Source organism: Natator depressus, chromosome 10 (genome assembly GCF_965152275.1).
Source record: "Natator depressus isolate rNatDep1 chromosome 10, rNatDep2.hap1, whole genome shotgun sequence".
Classification (NCBI taxonomy): domain Eukaryota; kingdom Metazoa; phylum Chordata; order Testudines; family Cheloniidae; genus Natator; species Natator depressus.
Window position 1 is genome coordinate 61989265 of NC_134243.1, and position 13751 is coordinate 62003015.

The window sequence follows — 13751 nt, forward strand, 5'->3', positions numbered from 1 at the left end:
ACCTCTTATGATTTAATAATCATTGTTTGATCTAAAGTAGCAACTGATACTAAAAGTTCTGAATTCGCCTATGAACTTCATTTGATAATTATACAGGTGATGGGTTTGTTCACACCACACTTGCCCTGAATGGTTAATACAGACTGAAAAGGGGGCTAATTAACCTCACAGACCACAGCTGAAGGCAATCAGGGGGCCAATTAATCCACTGAGTGAGGAAGCCCAGCTGTGGAGGAACTAGCTGGGCTGGGTTTGTAAGGACAGGAAATTGGAAGCAGAGGGAAAGTTTGCAGTGACCCTTTGGGAGAAGGCAGGAGTGTTTGGAAGTTGCAGAGGCAGGTAGCTCACAGTTACTCCCATAGGTGCGGGAAGTAGGAGTGCAGGGGTGCTGGCTGCCAGCCCCATGTGCCTGGGATTCCAGCCTCAGTTCGGGAGGTAAGGGGGCTGGTTTTCAGCACCCCCACTATTAAAAATGTTCCAGCACCACTGGTTGTTCCCTGGATGGGAGGAAGGGGTTGAGAGGTTGGCAAACTCCTTTTTTCTGGCATTCCCCCCTCTCAGAAATGGCTCAGGGAAAGGCAGGAGGGAACAGACCTTGACTGCTGATTAGAGGGTCCCTGAGCCAGAACCTGGAGTAAAGGGCGGGCCTGGGTTCCCCTGCCAGCCACTGTGGGAGTGGCACCAGGGGGTAGTGAATGGGAAGACTGCCTGAGAATGCTAGTGTGGAGAGAGACGTTGAAAGACTTTGATACCCCAAAAGGGGAAAACATATTTAGTGACCTGGCCAGAGGGCCGAGTCAAGAAGAGGCAGCTCCTGGAGCGAGAGAGAGGTTACGGTCCAAGAGAGAAGGATGGAGAGAAGGCATGCAACTGTGGGAAGGGGCATTGACCTGCAAGGCTAATTCCCAGAACGGTCAGGAGGAGGCACCATCCTAGTGGTGAGTAGAGCACCCCATCACAAGGTAGCAAAATGAAAACTAAAGGAAACCAAAAATACAGTAATCACAAATCATTTAATCCACAAATATTATGATAATACATCATATACTTTATGGGTGACTTGAACATTGCCAATATTATTACAAACCAAGCCACCAGTATAAAAGTAAACAATGAATATACAGGATATACAAGTATCAGAAATACTTGAAAACATTTTTTCTTCCACCTTAAGGCTACTAAAATGTATAAATAAAATGACAGACATTTGGCTGTTTTCTAAAATACCAGACTCTGAATACTGATATATGCAAGACATAAAAAGAAACCACATACAGCGTATCGTTTTTCTTTCAGCTGTCCTCCTTCTTGAATGGCAACTTTATTCTGGCTTTGTTTTTTTTTGTTTTTTTTTTAAATCTTACATGCACTTAGCTTGCTCCAAAACAAAATAAAAACACCCTCTGAAATTTGATATGCTCTGTGCACTAGGATTTGTGTTGGATGTATTATATACTCTCAAAAAAAACCCACCCCCCATCAGTCTGATAAGTAGTGCTTTGGGGCAGATTTTGGCCAATATTGTATGTAAATGTAGATTATTAAATATGGTTCTGGAGAATGCCTACATTTTTACCACTTAAGGCAAATCTTGCAAGTCCTTCTGCCCAGATTTTATCTCTGTATTATGCCACAGAAGGGCAGTCCACATAAGTTGCTATTGAACAGAAGCTTCGTGGATTAAAGGGAAATGGGTGGAAAATCGCTCCAACACAAGCGGCCTACCCATTTTAAATGGCTTTTTTTCCTGTGCATTTGAAATACACTCTTCGAAGATGAGATAAAAGAACACTTCTGATTGTTCATGTGCAACTGTACCCCTTTAGTATCAGAATCAGGTAGCTGGGTATCCAGCTATCTAAGGACAATTGCACTATATAAAGGAAACATGGGATTGTTGTTGCAATGCATATGACATATTTGTTTTGTGGGGGAGAAAAGACAGAAGTATAAGAGAATGTTCTGAAGTCTGTTACTATAGTATTTTGAATAATGTTTACATGTGAAAACAACTCTCTGTAATACTGATGAGATCAGTGATCTGCTCTGTAAGCATTGCTTACGTAACGAAATAGCTTTCAAATACATATTTTTTCATGAGTTTTAAAAATATGCATCTAATTATTGTAATATACCCTTTGGCACAGTATTTGACATCTGTGTTGTCTTCAAGGTTATCTGTCACTCGCATGTCATCTAAAAGGAGGTACTGTCTCAAACCGAAGTATCTTTAGAGCTGTGGGAGTGGATGAACACAATGGTGGGGGGAGAGTTTTAAATGTACTATAAATCTGCTGTGTCTGTAAGCCAAGGGTGTTGCTATAAAATTCACAGAATTTCAAAACAGGGAAAGGTTAGTGCATCAAGACACAATAACATTTGATACTGCTGTAGATTTTCTTTTTAGTGGGTTCCCTCCTAAGTACCATGTTTTAAGGGCCAGATCTTGACCTGCAGCATGCACTTGTCCAGGGAAGTATGGGAATATAAGATGCCTCTTACTCTGCACAAATTATTCATATCAAAAGGCCATGGCATGGGACAGAGAGCAGCCTCTATGGCTCCAACCTGACACCAACGTATCTGTGCTGCAATCAAGGCAGCACAGATGGGGAAATGAACTCTGCCAGCTTTAGCTGGTGGGACTTGACTCCTCCATGATCTAGCCCTGTGTAACTTAATGGATATTTTGGCTAACTGTACATACCTGCTGTTGGCGGATATGTTGTTGCACTTAGTGATAGAGGTCTATGTCCGCTAGTTATAAGGAGCTAAAATGCTTGACCTATAGAAAATGCTGATTTGCCAAACCAAAGTTTTCACAGAACAGGGTCAAGTTCAATGAATTTCCCACATTGAAAAAATGTTGAGAAAAATATTTGAAGTGAAAAATTCTGATTTAGCTGGCTCAAAACTACTTTTTGTTTTGAAATTTAAGTTAATGAGCCTCAAAAAGGCTTTTATTTAAATTAAAAAAAAAGTCAAAATTACTGAAATGAAACATTTGGATTGACTCAAAACAAAAATCTGCCCCCCCCCCCCCCCCCCGGGGATGTTTTTGAAATGTGACTTTTTGCCCTGATTTGCGTTGGGGAAAATATCTTGAACTCTCAAATATAGGCAGTACAAGAAAACTCCTTCTCACCCACCTATGTTGAGTAGACCAACTTGTTTTCTTAGACTGACCACTTGGCATATTTCAGTGAATGTCTTGCTTCTAGGAGGCCTTGAGGTACGAAAATGTCCTATCATAGAGCCTACTCTTTCTGTCGTGCTCTGCTCTATTGCAGATAGTGCCTGTAGATTAATGGGTGCAATGTAAAGGTTGAAATTAATTAATTAATCTCACTTTTGGAGATTTTAGCACAACAAAGTTGGCTTTCAGATGAATTGGTAACGCATTTTCCCTCTGCCTCTAAAAGACAAAATTCACCTCAGCTCAATAACGAGCAATATAATTCTCTGCCAACATTTCGTTTGGTACCAGGATTTCCTCAGTCTTAGGGCCTGGCTACACTTGCAGACGTAGGGCGCTGTGAGTTAAACCAGCCCTCGGAGAGCGCAGTAGGGAAAGCGCGGCAGTGTGTCCACACTGTCAGATTCAAGCACACTGGCATAGCCACAAAGAGAGTGCGTTTTTGGGGGGCTGAGAGCGTGTCGGCATGCTGTCTTGTAAGTTCAGACAGCAGCAGACCTCTCTCCCCCTGCCGCCCCCCCCCCCCCCCCCAGTAAGCAACATTCCACACTAATGGTTGCTTTGTCCCGGAGCAGATAAGCAGCTGGCTGTCAGAAACAGAGCTTTGAAAGGGCATATCCGCATTCCTGCAGCTGATTCCAAAACAATGACAAGAGTGGCCACTTGACCTAAGGGGATTATGGGACGTTTCCAGAGGCCGATCAGAGTGCAGTAATGCAACACCTCGTTCACACTGATGCTTGGGCATTTCAGCCAAGGCGCAGCAAGTGTTATGCTTCTCGTGGAGGTGGATTACCAGGAGCGCTCCAGCTGCAGAGTCCAGGTGCCCTAATGCCTTGCCAGTGTGGACGGGTTGTAAGTTAGGGCGCCTGGGGCTACTTTAATGCACTCTAACTTGCAAGTGTATCCAAGCCCTTAGTTTCCTAATAGCAATGCTAAACTCTTATATAGTGTGGGGTTTTTTATCCAATAATTTCAGAGCAATTTATAAAGGGGAAATTTTACGGGTTGTGACACAGAGAAGCTAAGTGACATGTCTGTAATCTTTGACATCAGTGGCAGAGCTTGAGTTGGTAGTTTTAAGCACTAGACCGTGCTGTTTTCTTTTGTGATGCTCTGGACTAGGGATTATAAAATCTGGATTTTCGCCAGGACAGTTGTACTGTTGCAACCACTGTAACTTCTCTGCAAGTTCTTTAGTTCATCCTTGTTCTGTAATAGGTGTTGGTGTGTGTGTTCGGGTGGCTTTTTTTAATGTGTATCAGCATAAGATGCAATAGGTCCTTGGTGTTGCTCATAACTTTCCCATGTTAACAAGCCCTAGTTACAGAGCTGTGGATGTTCTATACTTAGATGGCACTGTGAAAATACCAGCTTGGGCCCCCGTTTGCCACACTTCACTATTTGACTGTAAACACAATTAATTACGATGGACATACACTAAGCCAAGGCTGAAAAGTTGTTCCATACATTGAATATTGTCTTTTGAGAGCTTTTGCTATTTGCAGGTGGAAATGGTGTTTCAGTGAAGAAGGAAGGGACAAATGATGGCTTCATTGATCCAATAATATCACTATTCCTGTCAGGTGTTCAGCTCTTTATATCATGGTGTTCTTCAGCAGGAAATCTATGCTCTGGAAGTGAAAACAGTAATTGCAGAGGAAGTAGCGTGGCCCTCGAATCTAAGCCTATTTGATGTCACGGTGTGGGACCCATGTTATTATTGAAGCCAATGTTGTACTTCATTATTTAGTTTCTTCATTATGTTTGACTTTAGAGTCACTGAGCTATTTTTCAGAATCAAAATAAAAGTTTCTCACTTAGTCTCAGATGCAAAGCAAAAATCTCCAGTGGGAACATGCTTCTTAAAGAAGCTTCTCTACTCGTCTCACTTCTCCCCCTTTTATAAAGTTCTGCTCTCCAGTATGGTCTTAATCACCTGCAAAATTGGAGGTGTGCTCTCATATCGGTTCCTGACACTACTGAAAGGAGAGAACTTGTGCCCATCAGAACCGCATTTTCCATCTAAGCCTTGGAGATCTTTTTTAGGAATAATAAAAACATATACAAGAACAGTTTGGGGGTCAATTCCATGCAACACCCTTTCTGCCTTTTCCCTTCTATCTTTGACGCTGCCACATGTCTTGAGTTTAGGTTCATTTTCACACAACAAGACCCCAACACAGATACTGAGGTTAGGATGTGCTGTGATCTTGTTCTGAATAATAAGCATCAGCAGCCCCATTGACTCCCCTCCTTTGAAAAGGCTGAAATCCCTGTGAACTGCGAATTACAATTTGTAGCTTTCTGGTTTTGTTTTGTTTTGTTCATAATAAGCCAAGTGAGTACATGCTGGTTTCTGATTAAGTCCGTGTAATAGGAGGATGGTAGGAAGGAAGCTCACAAGCTTTGCCACAACTCACCAAGTATGGCCAGTTTGTTGCAGCTCTAGGAATGAGTTTTTTTGTTTTGTAAAAGGCAAAGTTTCAAAGGACTTTCTCATCAAGTAGTTTGTTGATTCCATCACAGATCTTTTTGAGGTATGGTCGGCAATCCCCATCAAGGCTATACAAGGCAGTGAGGAATTCCACATCTGCAAAGTGATTGAAGACATGGTTGATACGCCCGTGGGACCTGGGTGTCAGATGTCGCTCTACCAGTTCATGTACCAGGTCTTTACATTCATTCAGGAGTTCTGAGAGAACATTTCTATCAAAGGTGTATTCTACCTCGTAAAAACTGACAATTGTCATGGCTGTCTGATTCAGCTTCTTTCTGAATTTGTCTACGATTTCCAGCTCTTCTTGGTTGAACTGATTGTTTCGGTAGAGGATCCCAATTTTTATTGCCACTTTAATCAAGTCCTTCATAATTTTGTGAGCTTCCTTCTTGTTCCTTGTATGTTCTCTAGTGACTTTATATAGCTCATCAAATATTTCGCTGCTTGTGTCGTCGATGAGCATGTTAGCCATAGTTTTGGTAGCCATTTTACTCAGGAGCTTTTTCTGTGCTTGCAGCGCAAGGTTCTTTGAACTGAAACAATCGAGACCTATTGCAGAGGAGAAAAAAAAAAAAGCAAAAGTTAATTGCACTTCGGAAATACTTTGCATATAGTGGCAAATTAACAGCATGTAATACAGCCTGTTGTTTGTTAGCCACACTTATAAGATGCCTATGGTTGACACGTTCAGTGAATACTTCAGGGATAGGTGCATTAGAAATGCAAGCATAGGTCATGTCTTCAATATTGTTTTTCCATCAGTCCTCAAAGCCTCAGCAGCTCAAGTGTCAATATCCCAGTTTTTGATTCCTAAAATCGGGGGCAGGGGAGGGAAGGGGGCGGTTGTAGATGGTAGGAACTGAATATTCAAGATATACATTTACTTTATTACTTTGTCCTTTGCAAACACTAAAACTCCATGCATATTCTTGGTTTTAAAATAGACAAAGCTTTAAAATTAAAGCTTCCTCACCTGAAAGCTTTTGTTGAGACAACGTGCACAGAAATGTAAATTACCTGTCAAAGACACTCTTAAGATTAAATGTGGTTGAGAAATACGAGGTCCATGAAGAATTATAAATCTGGTCACTGGGTGTCACTATTGCTCCATGCTTGAAATGATTAGGCAGCATCTTTAGAAGAGCTGACTGCACATATCCATAAACATAAATTTATGTCTTTAATCTATAATAATGGTGCCTTTTTGGCTTTCTTGCCAATGTGCCTAATTTGAGAAACTGACTTTTACAGAGTAATTTGTATTTGAGCTTTTGTAGGAATTTCTCCTGCAGAACAAAAATATCTGAGCAGTTTTTTACATAACCATCATCATCAAACCTGGGTATCTTGGATTTTACAGTAGCTTGTAGAGGCCTCAAGGAGATTGGGGTCCCATTCTGCTAGGCACTGCGCCAACACATAGAAACTGTCCCCGTCCCCAAGAGTGTAAAATCTAAATGAATAAGATAGACCAAAAGTGAGGGGAGTGAAGCTACAGTGAACTGTTAGCCTGAAGCAGGAATAGGGGAGATAACACAGAAAACTGGACAGCTAATTTTTCTCTCTCTAGCAGCACCCGTGGAGCCCATAGGATTCTGAGACTCCAGTAGAATAGTACCTGTGGAACAGCTCCATGGCCACGGAAGAGGGATTCTGTCCGCACCAGCTGGATCCTCACTTATCTGAACTTTGGATGTCCCCAAGGACAGGATTTGACTCTAAATTAACAGACAAACTTTTCACAAGCGGAGTGCTACTGTCCCTGGTGCAAAAACAAAGCTCTAATGTGACTCTCGGTCACTTTGTGGAGTGGAAAGGATAAATTAGCTCCCCCTAATGACTATGAGATATCAAGCAGAACATGGTTATACATTTTTTTAAAAGGGAAACAATGGTGAAACGGGGCTTCTTTTTCATCTCTCTCACAAGTGAGTAGCTCAGCAGTCTAGGTATTATTGCAACATTCACCATGGTGTGCGGTACATTGGAAAGTGCTGTTTTGAGAGGTTGGGACTAAGTACTATGTTTTTGGTAGCACCTACCATGTGCTAAATGCTGAACAAACTCAAAAGAAGGCCTAGTCCTCGCCCTGGAGAATCTACAGAGAAACAACTCTCATTTGCTGAGACTAGTCTTGAATCTATGTACATTTGCAGCAATACCTACAAAGTGAATACCCAGACATCTTCCCCTTCTGCCCCACCTTGGGGTCATTCACTTTCCTGCTCTAGCAAATGTAAGGGCAGGTAGTGCCCCATAAACCCCAATGCACAAGCTGTAGTGTTTCCAACATATGGTTGGTAGGGAACTTTATTGGAGCACTATCTGCCTTGAGTCAATAACAGTATCTAGCTGTTGTAACTGGATAGATTCTCAGAGGCTGCTGCCCTTTAGGGAGACTAGGCTGACCTCTGAAGACCTATTCCAGTACTGGAGAAAGGCCCAAAGGAGAGGAATAACCATAGAATTTCTCCAGTAATGCGGCTGAAGGCCGCTCTACATTACATTATCTGTCAATGGTTCCCAGGGTAACCCGAGCCATAGAAGCTGGTAAAGGAGCTGCTACAAGTGGTGCCAATAAAGGAGGGCTGGCTGGCGGGGGTTGCACTTGCTCAAAGTCCCATAGTTCTGTGGAGCTGGGGGACTATGGCCTGACCACTTTTGAGCAGTGGCCCCAGACTAAATCAGTGTGATGGCTGCTGCTGGAACGGTCTGGAGCATTGCTCCGGCAGTGTGGTCACATCATCACTGACACGTGACCTGGCCACCCCTCCATATGGCTGGAAAGACAGCTCAGCCAAATTTCAGTGAGTCGGATTGTGACCTGGTGCACAGCCTTGCAGCGCTGCTCAAATTTCGCCTGGCCACCCACCTGTCCATATAGAAGGTCAGCTGGGTCAAATAGTGTTGTGATCTGGTGCACAGGGAGTGCAGGGGAGTTCTTTCAGAACTCGATTCCTGGCAGCATCCGCTCATGTGCTGTGTGGGTAAAAGAGGGGGGGAGACTCCCTAGCTGAAAGAGACCTGGGGTTCCTGTGGGAGGAGACAAGTGGGAATTGGAATTTGCTCCTCCCCACCTCTAAGAAATATCTGAATTGGCACAGCTGGCTGCTACATCAGCACTACAGTGCTAGAGGATCCCTTTTGCATTGGAATGATCCTCCTGAGACTGGCTATCCCAGTTTTGGGGTGCTCACGTGGATTGAGTGATGTAAAGCTGCTGAATGCCGCTGAAGATTGGCACTTTCATGTCTCAGATATTTTGAGTCTCATTGTTTTGGATTCTTACTAAAATAGAGTGAGAACATGTTCTAATTCACTGTAATCTCAGAAGCAAGTTATTTTCCAGAAGAACTGTTTCACTACCCCATATATCTGATACCAAAACATATGAAATACTTTTTTGACTATTCCAAAATTGGCCGTTCAGTTACTTTTGCTCTTTTTTGCTAGTTTAAAAAACAGAAGATGTTGAAGCTTTGAATGTTCAAGCATTATATTTCTTTGCTGGTTGCCTACTACAGCTGTGTAATTAACCAGGGCTTGGTGTGTGTGTGTGTGTGTGTGTGTGTGCAGGGTGTGTGTTTCAAAATGCAAATTGAGTGACTAATTTTGAATTAAATGTGACATGAATTAGTGCAAACAACTCTTAATCTGATAACTACTGAATTAAGGGTGGTATTTTAAAAAGGAATATTCCACACAGCTATTGCTAAAATTCCTAGTCTTAAACAGCCTCTTTTTACCAATCAGGGAAACATTTTAGAAAGGAATAATAGGAAACAATGGTTAGCACTGGTAAAACGTACATTTCAGTTATTCAGATTACTTCATCCATGATGAAGTATTCTGATAGCCTTTCTCCTCTGTATCTAAACATACAAGCCCATTATCTTAGATCTGGCCTTCATTGGGACTCAATCCAATTCCTCTTAAAGGTGATGGGAGTTGGACTGGGTGGGCCCTCATTTGCAAAGAATCAGTTTTGCAATGTTGGTGCACCCTGTTTTGTGCACACAAGCCTGTGTGTGTAAATTACGGTTTTAGGGAGTCTGCTTCATGATGAGTATATATACACAAGCTGCACATACCGTCTGTAGCTGCAGTCAGTTGCACACATTAAAACAAGCGTTCAATATTAGAGGCTAGATGAAGGCTGGCTGAAAAATTAGTTTATGATATTGCATATTAATGACAAAACGGAAGTAATAAAATTCAGATTTTTATATTTCAGTGTAAATATTGTATTTTAATCATTTTTCTTAAAAAAATATTTTTCTTTGAAGTCTCTCTCTTATCAGGGCAGTTTTTTTCTTACACTGACTTGATAACTTTGGGAGTTTATAAAATAAGACACAAGCTAGTAGGCTTTAAACATAACAGTTTGTCACCACTATGGCAATTTGATAAGATTTAATCTCGGAGTACAGTATTGGGTCATGAAAGTACAGTACCGGCTTGCAGCAATTCCAGGGAGATTCTGTTTTGTCTGAACAATGTACATTTTATTGAATGTGAGCTCTTTTCACAGGGGGTCACAGTTTCCTCGCAGGTGGGCCTCTGCTTTGGTGGGCTACTTTGATCCTTGCTTTTGTCTCCTTTGGGCAAGAGCCAATTGTAACACATTCTGTCTAGGGCCATCCACAGCTATCACAAGGCTGTGATGTTTCCTGCAGGCTTGACAATGCTGGCTAAGAAGGACACAGCACCTGTCTGCTCTGTGAACTCCATTGGCTCTGTGTTTACCTCCCAACAACTTTCAAAGGCCTACTCCTAGTCTATGAAGCTGTGAACAGAATGTGACTTGGTTACTTCAGAAATGGCCTCGTCCTCCATAACCTTCCAAAGCCATGTGCCTGGATGCTAGGGACACAGTTGCCATATAAAAATTAGGGCTGTCAAGCGATTAAAAAAAGTAATCTCAATTTTTAAAAAATGAATCCCATTGTTAAACAATAATAGAATACAATTTATTTAAATATTTTTGATGTTTTCTACATTTTCAAATATATTGATTTCAATTACAACACAATAAGTGTACGATGCTCACTTTATACTTTTGATTACAAGAATTTGCACTGTAAAAAACAAAAGAAATCACATTTTTCAATTCACCTAATACAAGTACTGTAGTGCAATCTCTTTATTATGAAAGTTGAACTTACAAATGTAGAATTATGCACAAAAATACTGCATTAAAAATAAATGTAAAATTTTTGAGCCTGGAAGTCCACTCAGTCCTACTTCTTATTCAGCCAATCGCTAAGACAAATGTGTTTGTTTACATTAGCAGGAGATAATGCTGCCCACTTCTTGTTTACAGTGTCAACTGAAAGTGAGAACAGGCGTTCGCATTGCACTGTTGTAGCCGGCATCGCAAGATATTTACGTGCTAGATGCGCTAAAGGTTCATATGTCCCTTCATGCTTCATCCACCATTCCAGAGGACATGAGTCCATGCTGATGATGGATTCTGCTCAATAATAATCCAATGCATGTTCATTGTCATCATTTGAGTCAGATCCCACGTGCAGATGGTTGATTTTCTTTTCTGGTGGTTCGAGTTCTGTAGTTTCTGCGTTGGAGTGTTGCTTTTTTAAGACTTCTGAAAGCGTGTTCCACACCTTGTCCCTCTCAGATTTCGGACGGCAATTCAGATTCTTAAACCTTGGGTTGGTTAGAAACCTCACACTGGTTCCTTCTTTGCGTTTTGTGAAGTCTACAGTGAAAGTGTTCTTAAAATGAACATGTGTTGGGTCATCATCCAACATGAAATATATGGCTGAAGGCAGGTAAAACAGAGCAAGGGACATACAACTCTCCCCCAAGGAGTTCAGTCTCAAATTTTAACACACTTTTTTTAACGAGTGTCGTCAGCATGGCAGCATGTCCTCTGGAATGGTGGCTGAAGCATGAAGGAGCATACGAATGTTTATCATATCTGGCACATAAATACCTTGCAATGCCAGCTACAAAAGTGCCATACAAATACCTGTTCTCACTTTCTTGTGACATTGTGGATAAGAAGAGGGCAGCATTATCTCCTGTAAATGTAAACAAACTTGTTTGTCTTAGCGATTGGCTGAACAATAAGTAGGACTGAGTGGACTTGTAGGCTCTGAAGTTTTACCCTGTTTTGTTTTTGAGTGCAGTTATGTGTTTAAAAAAACCCCCCTACATTTGTAAGTTGCACTTTCACGACAAAGATTCACACAAGTACTGTAGTGCAGGTGAATCGAAAAATACTATTATCATTTTTACAGTGCAAATATTTGTAGTCAAAATAATATACACTTTGATTTCAATTACAACACTGAATACAATGTATATGAAAATGTAGAAAAACATCCAAAATATTAAAAATTTTAATTGGTATTCTACTGTTTAACAGTGCAATTAAAACTGTGATTAATCACAATTAATTTTTTTGAGTTAATCGCATGAGTTAACTGAGATTAATCGACAGCCCTAATTAAAATATAGATAAGGCGCACGCCATAGGGCTAGCGCTGCTAGAGCGAACCAGGTTTAGTCTAATTGAGTGCAAGGGCCACAATATTTGCAGTGGTAGGATCCCAGCTGTAGAACTCCTTGTCTGAAGAATTCAAGCCTGAGCCTTTTTGTTCAGATCAGTGTGTAAAGTCTAGTGTGGGTTTTTTTAGTCTTTTTAAAATATCAGGAATGATGCTATAAGTAACATAGGCAAGGAGCAAACCCCAGACCACTAGATGTAAAAACCTGAGCTGCTACGGGTAGAGCTAAAGGACCAAGTAGGAGGCAGTAGCAGACTCATAAACCCTGTTGAATAGCCACTATAGGGGGATAAAGAGCCAACTTCAGATTTTTTTAAATATTTGAACATATAAATGTTTGAGAGAGGGCTATTTGTTTTGGGTTCCTGCTTCCAAGTATTAATCAGAGCTCAGGTACCAAGCCAGTGATTGCCTTTCAAAGATCACAGACAGCTAGCCACACTGATTAGATTTCAGACATTAATGAGGTCTGGGGAACAAAGTTTTACTCTAGAAGTCCTATCTTGCTGCCTTAAGCTGTGCTTTCTTCAAAAATATAACTCCTTTGTTTCTATCTCCTACTCTCCCTTGAGTAACAGAACAGAGTACAAACAATTCTGTAAATGCTGTTAACCTTTTAGGACCCTTAAAAACTGAACCTACAGAAAACCGCTTGTAGCTGGGTAATGATTAGATTGCATTAGGAATTTTGACATTTCAGCATCTGTTGAAATGAGACTACTTCTGACTTCAGATCTGCACTGCAGATCCCTAAAACTTCAGATGACTTGTATCAGAAATATTTTGTCAGCAACCTCCATACTAAGCTGTTGGTCTCTAGTAATCTGCCATCCTCCAGAAAGTGTGGCTTTCCAGATTTGCATTTCTGCAGCTGTGATAAATTAATCAAAAATACAAAGACCTGGTTTAAGCAAAAAGGGCAAAATTTAAGGCAGAACTTGTTTTATACTGATAGCAGAAGCCAGTTTATTAAGTATAAATAACTGACTTTCACTGGAACAGTAAATGTTCTTTGGCATCCTCATATGCGCAGCCAGTAGAAAGCTGTCTAGCTTATATTTCTTATAGAAATCAGCTATCCAAAGGCAAAATATCCCCCCTCTGGGACATAGAGTAGAAGTGGCCCTGAAAGATTTTTGATCTACCAACCAATTAATAAATTGTATTTACCTATCTGCATTTTTCCATCTGTGACAGATACAGCCAGCTAAATTTTCTGCTGGTGTAAATGGGCAAAACTCAACTGAAGTCAGAGTTGTGTGCATTTACATTAGCAGAGCAGCTTGCCCAGTATATGGGTAACTTCCTTCACTTCTTGTCTCAACACCCATTGAGGAAGGCAAATAATGGCATATGTAAAAATATAACAATGAGACATTCAGTTGTTTGGCTATATGTATTTTGTGATCATAACAGCTAGGAGAGGATAACTGGTTGCCAATTGCTGGCCATACAGATGTTGGACAAGGCATTTACCAACATCCATTTTGGCCATTTATCATTCTTTGTAGACACAAACGGC

At 41.1% G+C, this 13751-nt stretch overlaps 1 protein-coding gene across 1 annotated transcript in view; it reads right to left on the minus strand.

The window, feature by feature from the left end:
- Window positions 1–3753: 3753 nt before the first annotated feature.
- Window positions 3754–13751, minus strand: part of TNFAIP8L3 (TNF alpha induced protein 8 like 3) — a 59316-nt gene continuing 49318 nt past the window's right edge. The window contains exon 2 of the mRNA XM_074964771.1: window positions 3754–6245. Within this exon, the coding sequence (XP_074820872.1) occupies window positions 5683–6245 (563 nt within the window). The 3' untranslated portion in view covers window positions 3754–5682. The remainder of the gene's footprint in view (window positions 6246–13751) is intronic.